The 16,159-nt window shown below is 38.8% G+C and overlaps 1 protein-coding gene across 3 annotated transcripts in view; it reads left to right on the top strand.

Annotated features, from left to right (window-relative positions):
- The first annotated feature begins 1,151 nt into the window (after nt 1–1,151).
- Atp13a4 (ATPase 13A4) overlaps nt 1,152–16,159 on the top strand; it is a 132,312-nt gene continuing 117,304 nt past the window's right edge. The window contains exon 1 of one of the 3 annotated variants that reach the window (XM_047564140.1): nt 1,152–1,475. In XM_047564140.1, the coding sequence (XP_047420096.1) occupies nt 1,413–1,475 (63 nt within the window). In that variant the 5' untranslated portion in view covers nt 1,152–1,412. The remainder of the gene's footprint in view (nt 1,476–16,159) is intronic. The other 2 variants (XM_047564139.1, XM_047564138.1) reach the window with 2 other exon arrangements.

Genomic DNA, 16,159 nt, shown 5'->3' with positions numbered 1-16,159 from the left:
ACCTACTATTTCCCAGGCACTATTCCTCAAAGTGGTTTCAGGAGGGAGATTCTATTATCATCATGTTTACATTATGTGTGAGCAAGTAGAGGCACTTGGAGTTTGTGCAGCTTGCTACACCATAAGGTGGCATGTCTACCACTTAGCAAAGTCCAAATTTGAGCCCAGACCCCTCAAATCTCAAGTACATGCCCTTAACCACTGTACTCTGCCACCTGCCATCCTGCCGGACATCTGGTCTGATAATGCCAACAGCCCTTGATGAGCACTGCATGGCATGCTGTCTCAAGTCCCATTCTGTTCCTGCCACATTCCTGCCAGATGTTGCCAGATGAGGAGATCCAGTTCCTATAGGTTAAATGATCACATAGCAAGACCAGTGCAGACAAGCAACTGAAATCCAGGTGTTTCTGCAGAGCCAAGGTAGGTTCGTGCCTATTCATACCACACTGGGACGTCAGACAGCTGTCCTAGACTTACGCATTTTACCTCTCAGAATAAAAAGTCCTCTTATGTCCTACTTGTTTGCATATTTGAATCCCCGTCAGCCTGAGAGTAGCAAGTATAACTTGATTTATTTATGTAGTCCCTGTGCTCAAATGATGTTTATTGAATAATTTGTGAGTAAATAAAAAAATGAGTTTTGTTATAAAATCACTTTAATATTTTATTTCTGGACATCTTTAAGAGTTTAACCACCAATATTTGAGTGAAAGGAGACTACATAGACTAGTTGGATTATCCATTCTTTTTTATGTTTGCAAGAAAAGCAAACTTAACTCCACAGAAAGTAGAATATTTTTGCATGCACGAGGAAAAGCGATTACAAATACCTTTTGAAAGGGATTAGTGATAATTTGTACCTTTCATAAGCAAAATGAATGAGGGTACTATTAAAAACCTATGGATTGGGATTTTCATTAAGCAAATTAAATCTGGAGCTCAGTTAGCCTCCCCCAACCCCCAATTGCTCAGCTCCTGTGAATAAGGCAGCAACCTGGGAGTTCTTGCACCCACTCCTTGGAAGGATCCTGCCAGCTCGGCATTGTCCCATTGGATTTGCAGTCAGAAGTCTGATGCTGGCAGGCACTAGGCAGGCAATGAGTTCTTTTCCTGTAAGTTGGGCACAAAAAGATCGGCATGGGAGCAGACTCCTTTGAGACAGCTGCTCTGAGAGAATGCAGTCAGCAAGGAGCAGCCAGAAATTCCTCCTTGCAGAGGGTGACTCGTGGGAGGAGTTCAGTCTGCTAAGTATTGTCATTTGCTGAGAGAAGGTGTGTGCTCCAGAAGGAGTTTTAACCTGGAGGATCATTAACTCTTTCAGTCAGTTGGGGCGCGGCGGTGGCTCGGCAAGTTCGTCCTGGAAGCCTGTGCCCAGGAGGGTCGGGGAGGAGGAGTGGAATCACTTGTTCATGGGGGACCACTTTGAGAAGGGCCAGCATGCTTTGCTCAATGAAGGAGAAGAGAATGAGATGGTAAGATTATAGCCACATTCCCCTCTTCCCATTCTCTTTCCCCAGCCTCTGGGAAACACACACACACACACACACACACACACACACACACACACACTCATACACACTCTTACACACTTCTCTGCACTTTGATCTGGGATTACACAAGAAGAAGTAATGTCCACGAAATCTTTCTGTCCTGTAAATGTAACCTCTGACAGTAGAAATTTGCTAGAACGAAAACATTGTTTTCATTTTATCAAGAATGTTTTCTTTTTAAATAAAACAGAAAGGGAGAGAAACACAATGCCACTTGATAATTCGTTTTTTTGAGCCTCAACAGTATAGCAAGTTCTGTTCGAAACTTCTAATAATGCCAGCGATCCCAGAGGTGAGGAGCAGGGTATTCCCTGATAGGAAGGAGCAGAACATCAATAGCGAAGTAGCAGCACGGCTGGGTCTCTGACCTTCTTCTTTTCCCACATATCTTGTTCGCCTAGACTGTTGGACAGGGAAGACACATAAAATATTAACAATTATCAGCCTACACACATTTCTGTTTATTTCTAGAATTTTACTTGTAGGTCCCTAGTTACAGAGATTGGTAACAGAAAACTTTCTATAGTTCATTGTCTCTTTTATTTTAGATATATTTCTATCTTGGGAACTGTAGGAAAATCAAAGATGACTCTTATGCTCTTCCTGAATTTAAAGTTATATTTCTCAATTACAATGTAATCAAGAGAGAGTTGGAAATGCATACTTCTGTTTAATAAGGTCATTCTGCTAATTGTGTAAGCATAGTCTTTTATGCTAGTAATGATATAATTAAAATGTTCAAATGTGATGCTCTCATCCTATAATAGCACTTTATCTTCCTAGAATTAATATATAAATAACAAACCCAGAAGATATTTACTTAAAATGTTTTCTTGGTTAATTGCTTGAGCCCTGACTATTAAATTCTTTGTTCCAAAACTGGTCTTTCAAGTCTAATCTGCTTACCTGTTCCTATAGCAACAACATTTTTTGGAACTTCAAGAGTAGATCCCTTCTTCTATCAAAGCTGAAAAAAATTATAAGGAAATAGAAGTCACCTAAATTCAGATGACTTTCTTAACCATATCCTCACTTCTTTCAGATTTGGCTGCCAAGTGACAATTGCCTTCAAGGCCCTACACAAATGTCATCAGAAATGGGCTGTCTGGGCCTATGCTGGATATCATCCTTATTTCTCCAAAGTGTTTTCTTAAGAGAAATATATTCTATTCTTCTTCATATTAAGTTGACAGTTTTATCCTCATCTTGAGCACTCTCACAGAAGGCCGGGACTCTATAATGGTGTGGTTATCCCCCCTGCCTCATTTACAAACATGCCTGCTCTTCTCCTGTCTACTCATTTCTGCTCTTGGACAATTTGTCTTTGAAATGTCATTAGGATCTTTTTATTTTTTCCCCCAGAGGACATTCACAGATCTAGGATAACTATTACCTCTTTCCTGGCCCTACATATTTCTCCCAACAAAGCAGTTCTGTGAGCAGTTCATCTTCATAAGGTCACCACCAAAGCATCAGGGGGTCAGCCTAGTTTTGTGTGTGGCTACAAGCCCGGCCGGCTGGGAGAGCGCCTCTGCTGTGGAGGGGACACTATGTTTTCTGGTGAGGAGTCATTTGACCAGTAGTCTCAGCAGAGGTGCACATTAGTATGCACTTGTGACTCCCCATCCTGTTCTGCCTGCAGAAACCTGGCCACCTGCCTGGTTCTCTTTGACACCAAGTCCCTTTCTCACTCACTCCTCATCCTTTGCCCACAGCAATAAACTTCAAAAATGATCTAGATCTCTTACAGATATTCCACAAATTTGTATACTAAGTTTGAGTTTATGAAGTCTTTCCTTGGTGAGAAGCTAATCTAGTTTTCACCGGGACCCTGGAAAGTAGGTAGCATGATTCCTATTGTAAAGATGGGGAAATCCATACCCAGGGAATCTGTCCAAGGTGCATCAGCCAGTAAGTCCAGGGCCTGGAGTGCCATATGGGTAAAGCTGGTAGCTGTGTGTCTCTGGACCTGTATATAGTCCATTGATAATTTTCAGTTTTTTCCAGAGATACTCTACTCTTAACAAAACACATTTTCTCCCTTAATGAAATGAGTCTGATGAGAACATCACCCAAGATCACCCAAGATGTATTTTATGTGTAATTTGTAGTTCCTCACTGAGTCTGTCTTCTCCAACTTTCAAGTTAGTCCTTTTTAGGAAGCCAGGATGGTCTAACAATGTGTCTAAGCATTTGCAGTTTCTTGTCTTGAGTTTGGACATTTGCAAAATAATTTCTCTGATGATAGAAATCACTTCCAATGTCAAGAAAAAATAATATTCTGGGGCTTAGCCCTCATGTCAAAAAAAAAAAAAAAAGAGAGAAAACAGGAATATTCCGGGCCTCAAGATGACTGGAGTTACCTTCCATTCTAAAATAAAGAAATAACTAAAGAACAACACAGGTGAATGAATACTACTGAGTGAAAAATAAAACAGGTGCCAAAGGAAGAAAGAATTTGTTGGAAAGGCAAGGAAGAGAAGGGGAGAAAGTGACCTTTGAAGAAGGTTCATCCAGATGGCTGCTTTGGAAAGGACTCAACTAGGAGACACCCAGAGAGCTCTTTTCCAGCCAGAGACCTGGTTCTCACTAGCCTTGGGGAGCCTCTCGCCTGCTATAGGCCCAGTTTTCTTATCTGTCAAGTAGGAGTGGTCCTTACCCTGCCTGTCTCACAGGGTTCTTAGGAGGATCAATTGGCAACATCTATGTGGAAGTGTTTTGAGATATAATATTTGGAGTGTGAGCTGCTATTGTCTGAACAAAGGTAGGAGGAGTCAGAGACTCCACAATTACCCAATTGAATGAATACTACCCCACAAAATGAGGTCATCTCTTCTCATTAAATAATGACAAGAGGAATATATATTTTTATTCTCTATAGAGACCATTTATAAATGGAGAGTCTCTGGGTTACTTCATACCTGACTTATAGTGCTCATTTGGGGAAAACACCCATCTTGAGACTCAGTTTCTCTATTTGCAAAGTGAGAGAAGCAGACTGCCTGGGAGTTGGAATCACTCTGAAATCTGATCTTCCTTATTTCTGTTTTGAAAGGATGTATGAACATTCAGGTTCACTTCCGTATGCCATGACTGAACAGATATATCATGGTTTGATGAGTGCAAACATTGCTCACACAAATAAGCCAGTCTGGGAAGCATTTTGTGCTAGCAAGACTTCTCTTAAAAGTAATGCACTGGATTTTCTCTTTCTTATGTTTTAGCAAGTAAGGGGGAAAAATCTTGAATTTTTTTCTGAATATAAAGGTAACATGGTTATTGTAAAAATATTGAAATGGCAAATAAGGGTCGAATGAATGAAGTAGTTATGATTCATGAGTTTAACACCTGGACATCAATATTGCCTATAGGCAACTCTTCTTCCAGACTTATAAAAACACATACATAAGACTCACCACTTTCTAATTATTTTACTATCTAATGATTTTTGATTCTTTTCTTTTTTTTTTGTATCGGGGATTGAATTCAGGGGTGCTTAACCACTGAGCCACAACCCCAGCCCTTTTTATTTTATTTTTATTTTGAGACAGGGTCTTGGTAAGTTGCTTAGGGCCTTGATAAGTTGTGGAAGCTAGATTTGAACTCACAATCCTCCTGCCTCAGCCTCCCAAGCTGTTGGGATTACAGGAGTGTGCCCCTTATGGCCGGCTTATGTTCTTGAAATTTTATCTGTCATGTCTGTACCATGAAAATACTATGTAATGGTGTGCAACAGCACATCTTTTCCCAAGTCTATATTCAGGGATGTCACATTCATAGTTTGAAATGGATAGCATTGGTAGTGATTATGTCCCAGCAATCTGTGGGCACTACACTAGAAAAAACTCCATCCTGCCCCACTCGAAGGCTGGTTGATAAGTATTTACCAACGCACCACTGAAAATATCATTTCCTCATCACTTTCTTTCTTCCACCCCAATATATGCCCCAATACAATTTAGATACCATCTATTTGGTTATACCACGCTTCATGACAAAATCAAATAAAATAAATCACAACCTTTTCTTAGGAAATGCAAACACATACTCCCAAATAGGTATATTTAAATGAAGAATGGAGTTATTCATCTGTGCATTTATTTACTTATTTAGCGGTGCTTGTGATTGACGGGCCTCTTGCGTGCTAGGTGAGCCCTCTACCACTGAACTATATCCTCTGCCCTTGTACTTTTTTATTTTTGAAATCTGGCCTTCTTATTACACATATGTATTCTGGATATATTTTTCTTTTGTGAAAAGTGCCACATGACACTTTTAAGTTGCATTTGGATGAACTGTGCTCTGTTGAATCTCCTATGTTGCACTCTTCAGTTATTTCTATTTTTGTGACTGGGATGGACAGCTTTGTATGTGTATTTTTACATTCTTGTCATATTATTTGAGTCTGGCTTTGAATTCATGGTCCTCCTGCCTCAGCCTCCCAAGCTGCTAGGATTACAGGTGTGAGCCACATGCCTGGCTTATGTTCTTGACATTTTATCGGTTATGTCTGTACCATGGAAACACTATGTAATGGTGTACAACTGCACAGCCTAGAAGTGGTATTATAGCATTAAAGGGGATGCACACTTAATTTTGATTGATACATAATGCCCTATTGCTCTGCAAAATATGGTTGTAACAGTTTGTGCTCTAAGCAGCAATCCTTTTTGCCAACACCTCCTTTCTCTTCATACCTGCCAACATTATCAATCTTCTTAACTCTGGCTCATCTGTTTGTGAAAATGATATTTTATGGTTGTGCTATATTTGCATTTCCTTAACTTGAGGTTAAATATGTCTTTATATATTCACTGGCACTTCTATTTTTCGACTAAAATTTTGTTACTGATTTTATACCAAGTAGGATTATGGTCAGTAGTTAATTTAACGTTTGCATGTTTTAAAGGAATAGAATGTGATCGATTTTTGTTTTATTTTACCATGATGCATGCTGCAAACAAATGGATGATATCCAAATACGATGTCATTATTGTATTTGGACAAGTGTAGAGGAAAACAAAAGAGCTCATAGGAAACCATATGTTTGGTGGAGTGCTGGGAAATATATAACATAATCAATCATGTTAAATACGGGGCAGCTAAAAACTAACCTAGTGAATATGGAGAAGCAGCAAGAAATGCGATTTGAACTTTCTGGTTGTTTCTGAGAACCTAGCACCAAGTTAGTGTTGCAAGGGGCATGTGATGTGACAGTAGGTGGTGTGTGGTCTCAGTCCCTTTGGAAGACCTGCTGTGCCGTCAACATGAGCTAGGGACATTTGTCCTCACTCAGTTTTTGGCTTACTTTGATAGATGAAGTTTGCCTTTTCTTCTCTAACAACCGGGAGCAGAAGCACCTCCCCCACCTCAATAGCCACTTATTTATTATGCTCAGTGAGCACCTCCGAGTTGTTTGCCAGTGTTAACTAGTGAACCCGCAGATCTCATAGTGGAGGGATTGTGTTCAGGCTGAGACATTTTGTCAGTTGAAATGTTCAGGAAGCTGGGCTACTGGCCAAGTCTGATGTCTTTATTCTCAATTCATTGCTACAGAACTCCCATGAAGTCGACTCATCTTTGATATAAACTCTTGAGGAGTGAGATTTAATTGCTTCTGGAGGACAAGGGGGACCCTGCTTGAGTCACCTTTTTGTGGCCTTCTCCTTCCCTTTCCTGCTACCCTTGGAACTGTGCACAGCATCTGGCACAGACAAGCAGGGTATATTTGACAGTATAATTGCAAACTCCATTAACTTGCAATTTTACATTGGGAGAACAGGGAGATGGCCAGGTTCAAAAGTAGACCTGGCTTGAGTCATTTCAAGACAAAGCTAGAAAATTTTGTTATTTATTTGGAATGGTCAATAATCCTATGAATTTGTCAATTGGCTTTCCTCTCCTGCAAGCATCAACAAGGCTTATTCTTCAGAGTTAATTAGCCGTACAGCACTATTTTTCTATGAGACACTTTATTCTATCCCTTCATCCATTCATGTATGAACTCAACAAATATTTAAGAAACCTCTCCTCTGTGCCAGGAGGCCTCTGGGCTAACCAAGGAGGATTTTGAGTGAATAACAAACAGCTTCTGTTTTCAAGGAGCTCACAGCTGAGAGGGCAAGACATAGTTTGTGGGGCCTATGCAAAATGAAAATGAGGTGACCCTTGTTCAACAATTATTAAGAATTTCAGAATGATGATAGTCGTGCGTGAAATCAAGTGGAGAATCCTTCTGAGTGCAGGGTCCTGTGAGACTCCTCAGGTTTCATGCCCATGGAGCCGTCCTTGCAAGTGGAGAAGCCTTGGGTGCAAATGTAATGATTTTGTGATGTGGTGGGTGCCTATGTGGGAGTTGTGCATATGGAGTTGAGAGAACATGAAAGAAGGAACAATCTAGTCAGAGTAAACTTCAAGGGCAAAGATGGCATTTAACTTCCCCAGCAGGGTGGATAAGATTGTTCGAGACTTTGGAAGACATCTGAGTGTATGTGCATTTTATCCCTTCTAATGGTTCCCAAACATTGGTCCATGAAATAATTGTACTAGAATCATGTTGGGGGATATATTAAAATTGATCCTTAGGCTCTCTTCTAGACCTACTGAATTCTAATCTTTGATGATGGACATAGACTTAATCCATGGTGGTGAGACCAGCCAGCCTGACAGTGTGGAAGCCACTGGAAGATCTGAAGCAGGGAGTAACATGGTAGGCTTTGCCTTTCCAAAGAAATGAGGTGTGGAAGGTTGGTTGGAGGGAGATAGCTCAGCGACGAGGTGTTTGAAATAGACCAGGGAAGGGAACTGGGACTAATCCACAGCTTTGTCATAGAAGATGAACAGAGAAAGGACTTGAGATATTTAGAAGTTAGATATAAAGAGACTTACTAATCCATGGACTATAGATGGACTATGAATGACAGGTGAATAGGATGAATAATTACCAAGGCTGTCTCCCAGGTTCCTAGCTTATTCAATGGGGAAGAACGATGTTGCCACTGGATCCCAGAGGGAAATATAGGAACAGGTTGGGAGTGGGGATTGTAATAGTTTCAAATTTTAATGTTTTTTTGGGCCAAGACTGGACTAAGAACTATACACATAGTTATTTATTTAATACTCTCAACAACTCTGAAAAATTATCATCTTCCTTTTTATAAATAAGGAAACGGAGGCATGGAACTGTTAAATGACATACCAGGTTCATTTGGCTAAGTAATGGCAGACTGTGGTCTAAGTCCCCCGCTTAAACAGTGGTTTACTGCCTCTTGGTTTTGCAAAATTCTGGATGTGCTATTTTACTTGTTAATGGTGGAAAAAACAGCAGGGTGTAACGGAAAAAAACATTAGGACTGAGATCGCTGTTGTGTTGCTAGCTCTGCTGTCATTTATTCTTACAACTTTAAAGCAAATCATGGCCACTTTGCTTTGACTTTGCTTGACTTACAAGATAGAGATAATAATATCTTACTGGTTTGAACCAGGCTTAATGCCTGCCACTGATTTCTTAAGGTCCTTTCCAAAGCACTCACAAACAATTTTTTAAAATTTAAAACAGGTACATAAAATTTTGTATAATAGTTTAAGAAATCTCAGTGATACTGTTCATTTTTTCAAGATACTGTTTCTTTAGTCAAGGAAAGAAAAACATATCTGGTGACATTGTGTTATATTGAACTAGAAATTTATGGCAGTTGCTGTGTACATGATTCACGAATGAAGGAATAAAGAGTATTGGTCAGTGGTTAACCAACACTGAACTATATAGGGTCCTCAGGCCCACAGAAGACAGAAAGCTTGACTTGACCTTCAAAGGAGTTGGTGATTTGGTCATGTGTCCAGAGGAGATTTATTCCTGGGTTACAGTTTCAAGGCTTTGTGAAGACTAGCCAGAGTTTGGGACTACCCACCTAAGTGACCCACGACTATTTCCCAATGCCCATCACATGAACCTTGATGAACTGTCTGACACCAGTCTAGGTAAAATCTGGAAGGCAACTCAGGACACAGCCTCCTCAACTTCACCCTCTGCCTAAGGCTACTTTTATGGACAATGAGCACAGCTATGCCCTGGGTGTCCCCTCATCAAAAGAACAGGAAGGAGGTCCAGATGTCCTGCATGCTTTCCCGAGAAATATGTCCTTCAGGCCAGGACACTCTCTGACTTTGGTGGGTGCATGCATATGGCCCTGGCTGAGATTATAATCACTGTAGCATTTACAGAATCAATTAGATTTTAGGGAGACCCATAGTTGGAGGACTTTGAAACTCTGATACTCAAGTTTCAGCATCAGTACTTAGAAGATGATGCAGTGAGGAACAATTTGTATTTTCGAGGCCAACTCCAAACCAACAGTAATGAAAAATTAAGTTTGGGTAGCTAGATGGAAAAATATAAATGGTTATGTCTACCTACTTTTTAAAGGAAAAATAGGATTGATTATTGTGTCAGTGTATTCCTTCAACTTGGAAACACTGGGTGTCCAAAGGATATTTCACTTTAGAGGAAACACCAAATACTTGAATACTTTTGCTTTGGAGCTGGCCTCAAAACATGGATGGTTCCTCACAAATTTTGTCTTCTATGTACTGATTCTGAAACATGGGAGGGGGGAAGGTCAGACTTTCAAAATCCTGCACCTACAGGTCTCCAAAAAATGGATACTGTAAATGCTAAGATGGTTGCAATCTCAGCCAGGGTTCTGTGCAATCACCCACCCAAGTCAGTTTCTTTAGCAATCTCAAGAGACAGGTCTTCACTTTCTGTTTTCTCTGATCACCCAAATTTAGTCTGCTCTTCCCAGAATATATTATATATTTTTGGTGGGTGTTGGGAGGGGTTGAAGTTTCACTGTACTGTACCGGCTGGTCTCCAACTTTGAGGCTTAAGAGAGCCTCTTGCCTCAGACTCCTGAGAACTGGGATTCTTGATGCCTCTCACCATACCCATTATATACCAGGAACATGTCTTCTCTAATCCCCAGTCAGCATCCTGCTCATCCATCAAAACCCACTTCTAATCTGATGTCTTTCATTAAGCCACAAGGGAACCCGTGGTCACACTTAACTCTTTCTTTTCAGTTTAGGATTGAATTCCTATTATGGATATTTTCATTAAGTTTTTACAAGTCTGTGTGCCAACTTTTTTAAAATTAAGTTTTACATTACAGCCTTGTATTTATCCTTCTCCCCTAACAGCCTGTGGTTACTGTCAGAGACTGTGTCATGTCTGTGTCTGTCTCTTACATGTTTACCTAGTGAATTCCTGATAAGCTGAATTGAAGATTTTTGTGCATGTATTACCATAGTCTCTTCTTTTCTGACCCAATTGATGATCCCCAATTTTTTTTTTTTAGTAATGATGTTTGATTCATTCCGTTATTTTTTCCTTCCCCCCCACCCCTCCCACCTCCTTTTCCCTCTATACAGTCCCTCCTTCCTCCATTCTTGCCCCCCTCCCATCCCCCATTACATGTCATCATCCGCTTATCAGTGAGATCATTCGCCTTTTGGATTTTTGAGATTGGCTTATCTCACTTAACATGATATTCTCCAATTTCATCCATTTGCCTGCAAATGCCATAATTTTATCATTCTTTATGGCTGAGTAATATTCCATTGTATATATATACCACAGTTTCTTTATCCATTCATCAATTGAAGGACATCTAGGTTGGTTCCACAGTCTGGCTATTGTGAATTGAGCAGCAATGAACATTGATGTGGCTGTATCTCTGTAGTATGCTGATTTTAAGTTCTTTGGGTATAGGCAAAGGAGTGGGATAGCTGGGTCAAATGGTAGGTCCATTCCAAGTTTTCTAAGGAATCTCCACACTGCTTTCCAGAGTGACTGTACTAATTTGCAGTCCCACCAGCAATGTATGAGTGTACCTTTTTCCCCACATCCTCTTCGACACCTATTGTTGCTTGTATTCTTGATAATTGCCATTCTAATTGGGGTGAGATGGAATCTTAGTGTAGTTTTGATTTGCATTTCTCTTATTACTAAAGATGAACATTTTTTCATATGTTTGTTGATTGCTTGTAGATCTTCTTCTTTGAAGTGTCTGTTCATATCCTTAGCCCATTTGTTGATTGGGTTATTTGTATTCTTCGTGTAGAGTTTTTTGAGTTCTTTATATATTCTGGAAATTAGTGCTCTATCTGAAGTATGATGGCAAAGGTGTTCTCCCACTCTGTAGGCTCTCTCTTCGCATTGCTGATAGTTTCCTTTGCTGAGAGAAAGCTTTTTAGTTTGAATCTATCCCAGTTATTGATTCTTGCTTTTATTTCTTGTGCTATGGGAGTCCTGTTAAGGAAGTCTGATCCTAAGCCAACAAGGTGAAGATTTGGACCTACTTTTTCTTCTATAAGATGCAGGGTCTGTGGTCTGATTTCAAGGTCCTTGATCCATTTTGAGTTGAGTTTTGTGCAGGGTGAGAGATAGAGGTTTAGTTTCATTCTGTTGCATATGGATTTCCAGTTTTCCCAGCACCATTTGTTGAAGAGTCTATCTTTTCTCCATTGCATATTTTTGGCACCTTTGTCTAGTATGAGAAAATTGTATTTATTTGGGTTTTTGTCCGTGTCCTCTATTCTGTACCATTGATCTATCTGTCTATGTTGGTGCCAATACCATGCTGTTTTTGTTACTATTGCTTTGTAGTATAGTTGAAGTTCTGGTATTGCTATACCCGCTGTTTCATTCTTCCTGCTAAGGATTGCTTTGGCTATTCTGGGTTTCTTATTCTTCCAGATGAATTTCATGATTGCTTGCTCTATTTCTGTAAGGTACATCATTGGGATTTTAATTGGAATTGCATTGAATCTGTATAGCACTTTTGGTAGTATGGTCATTTTGACAATATTAATTCTGCCTATCCAAGAACATGGTAGATCTTTCCATCTTCTAAGGTCTTCCTTAATTTCTTTCTTCAATGTTTTGTAGTTTTCATTGTAGAGATCTTTTACCTCTTTGGTTATATTGATGCCCAAGTATTTTATTTTTTTTGAGGCTATTGTAAATGGAGTTGTTTTCCTCATTTCCCTTTCAGCTGTTTCATTGCTTGCGTATAAAAATGCTTTAGATTTATGTGTGTTGATTTTATAACCTGCTATTTTGCTGAATTCATTGATGAATATTTGAGCTCATTTTGTTTATTATGACAATTTTGTTATTGTCCCCATAGGGGCTATTTGGTCTAGGATTGCATAGTGTCTGATTTGGGCACTGCTAATATTGATCTCCCCTTAAAGAAAGGGTTTTGGAAACCTATAGGGGCACTATAAGTCTACAGGGGGAAATCTGCAATACCCCAGACCTGCACTGCTAGAGGGGAAGATACATGAACAACACGAAAAAACAAGGGAAGAAAATGATCCAAACAAATCTAGATTCTATATTAATAGAATCCAATGACAGTATGTTAGAAGAAATGTCAGAAAAGGACTTCAGATTATACATGATTAAGATAATTCACGAAGCAAAGGATGAGATAAGAGAGCAAATGTAGGCAATAAATGATAATACCAATAAGCTGAAAGAGCACCTTCAGGAAGCAAAAGATCATTTCAACAAAGAGATAGAGATTCTCAAAAAAAAAAAAAAAAAAAAAAAAAAAAAAAAAAAAAAAAAACCAAACAGAAATCCTTGAAATGAAGGAGACAATAAACCAAATAAAAAAACTCAATGGAAAGCATCACCAACAGACTAGACCACTTGGAAGACAGAACCTCAGACAATGAAGACAAAATATTTAATCTTGAAAATAAAGTCGCCCAAACAGAGAAGATGGTAAGAAATCATGAACAGAATCTCCAAGAACTATGGGACATCATGAAAAGACCAAATTTAAGAATTACTGGGATTGAGGAAGGCACAGAGATACAAACCAAAGGAATGAACAACCTATTCAATGAAATAATATCAGAAAATTTCCCAAACCTGAAGAATGAAATGGAAAATCAAATACAAGAGGCTTACAGAACACCAAATGCACAGAATCACAACAGATCCACACCAAGGCACATTACAATGAAAATGCTTAACATTCAAAATAAAGATAGGATTTTGAAGGCCGCAAGAGAAAAGCATCAGATTAAATATAGGGGGAGACCAATATGGATAGCAGCCGACTTCTCAACCCATACTCTAAAAGCTAGAAGGGCCTGGACCAACATATTTCAAGCTCTGAAAGAACATGGTTGCCAACCAAGAATCCTATACCCAGCAAAACTAACCTTCAGTTTGAAGATGAAATAAAATTGTTCCATGATAAACAAAAGTTAAAAGAATTTACAAATAGAAAGCCTGCACTACAGAATGTTCTCAACAAAATATTCCATGAGGAGGAAATGAAAAACAACAATGGAGGTCAGCAAAGGGAGGAACTACCTTAGAAAAAAACCACTCAAAGGAGAAACCAAGCCAACTTAAAAACCAAAAATAAGCCAAATGACTGGGAATACAAATCATTTCTCAATAAAACCCTGAACGTTAATGGCCTAAACTCATCAATCAAAAGACATAGATTGGCAGAATGGATTAAAAAGAAAGACCCAACAATATGCTGCCTGCAAGAGACTCATCTCATAGAAAAGGACATCCACAGACTAAAGGTGAAAGGACATGGACTCAGTAAAAAAGTGGGGGTTTCCATCCTTATATCAGATAAAGTGGACTTCAGGCCAAAGTTAGTCAGAAGGGATAATGAAGGACATTTTATACTGCTTAAGGGAACCATAAATCAGGAAGACATAACGATAGTAAATATTTATGCACCAAACAATGGTGCATCCCTGTACATCAAACAAATCCTTCTCAATTTCAAGAATCACATAGACCACAACACAATAATTCTGGGTGACTTTAATGCACCGTTGTCACCACTAGATAGATCTTCCAAACAAAATCCAACCAAAGAAACCATAGAACTCAATAACACAACCAATAACCTAGACTTAATAGACATATCTAGAATATTCCATCCATCAACGAGCGGATACACTTTCTTCTCAGCAGCACATGGAACCTTCTCGAAAATAGACCATGTGTTAAGCCACAAAGCAGCCCTTAGGAAATGCAAAAAAATAGAGATACTGCCTTGTGTTCTGTCAGATCATAATGGACTGAGAGTAGAAATCAATGACAAAATAAAAAAGGGAAATTACTCCAACACTTGGAGACTAAATAATATGCTATTGAATGAAACATGGGTAACAAAAAACATCAGGGAGGAGATTAAAAAATTCTCAGAGGTCAATGAGAATGATGATACAACATATCAAAATCTCTGGGACACTATGAAAGCAGTACTAAGAGGAAAATTCATTGCATGGAGCACATTCCAGAAAAGAATGAAAAGTCAACAACTAAATGACCTAACAGTACAGCTCAAAGCCCTAGAAAAAGAAGAACAGAATAACAGCAAAAGTAGTAGAAGACAGGAAATAATTAAAATCAGAGCTGAAATCAATGAAATTGAAACAAAAGAAACAATTCAAAAAATTGACAGAACAAATGTTAGTTCTTTGAGAAAGTAAACAAAATAGACAAACCCTTAGCCACACTAACAAAGAGAAGGAGAGAGAAGACTCAAATTACTAAAATACATGATGCAAAAGGAAATATCATGACAGACACCATTGAGATACAGAACATAATGAGAAGCTACTTTGAAAATCTGTATTCCAAAAAAATAGAAACTACCAAAGACATTGACAAATTTCTAGAGACATATGCTCCTCCCAAACTGAACCAGGAGGACATACACGATTTAAACAGATCAATATCAAGCAATGAAATAGAAGAAGCCATTAAAAATCTACCATCCAAGAAAAGCCCAGGACCAGACGGATTCTCAGCCAAGTTCTACAAGACCTTCAAAGAAGAACTCATTCCAATACTCCTCAAAGTATTCCAGGAAATAGAAAAGAAGGGTACCCTACCGAACTCATTCTATGAAGCTAATATCACTCTCATACCCAAACCAGGAAAAGACACATCAAGGAAAGAAAATTATAGACCAATATCCTTGATGAATATAGATGCAAAGATCCTTAACAAAATATTGGCAAACCGTATCCAAAAACATATTAAGAAAATTGTGCATCACGATCAAGTGGGGTTCATTCCTGGAATGCAAGGATGGTTCAACATTTGTAAATCAATAAACGTAATCCATCATGTCAATAGACTTAAGGATAAGAATCATATGGTTATTTCAATTGACACAGAAAAAGCATTTGACATAATACAACACCCCTTCATGCTCAAAATACTAGAAAAAATAGGGATAGTAGGAACATACCTGAATATTGTAAAGGCTATTTATGCTAAGCCCATGGCCAACATCATTCTTAATGGAGAAAAACTGAAAACATTCCCTTTAAAAATGTGAACAAGACAGGGATATCCTCTTTTACCACTTCTATTCAACATTGTCCTCGAAACTCTAGCCAGAGCAATTAGGCAGACTAAAGAAATTAAAGGGATACGAATAGGAAAAGAGGAACTTAAGTTGTCACTATTTGCGGATGACATGATTCTATATTTAGATGATGATCCCAATTTTATAAAAGAAGGCACTGAGAAACTATACAATCTG

The sequence above is a fragment of the Sciurus carolinensis genome, chromosome 9, assembly GCF_902686445.1.
Source record: "Sciurus carolinensis chromosome 9, mSciCar1.2, whole genome shotgun sequence".
NCBI lineage: Eukaryota > Metazoa > Chordata > Mammalia > Rodentia > Sciuridae > Sciurus > Sciurus carolinensis.
The sequence above is the reverse complement of the archived record's forward strand: the minus strand, read 5'-3'. Positions and strand labels throughout refer to the sequence as shown.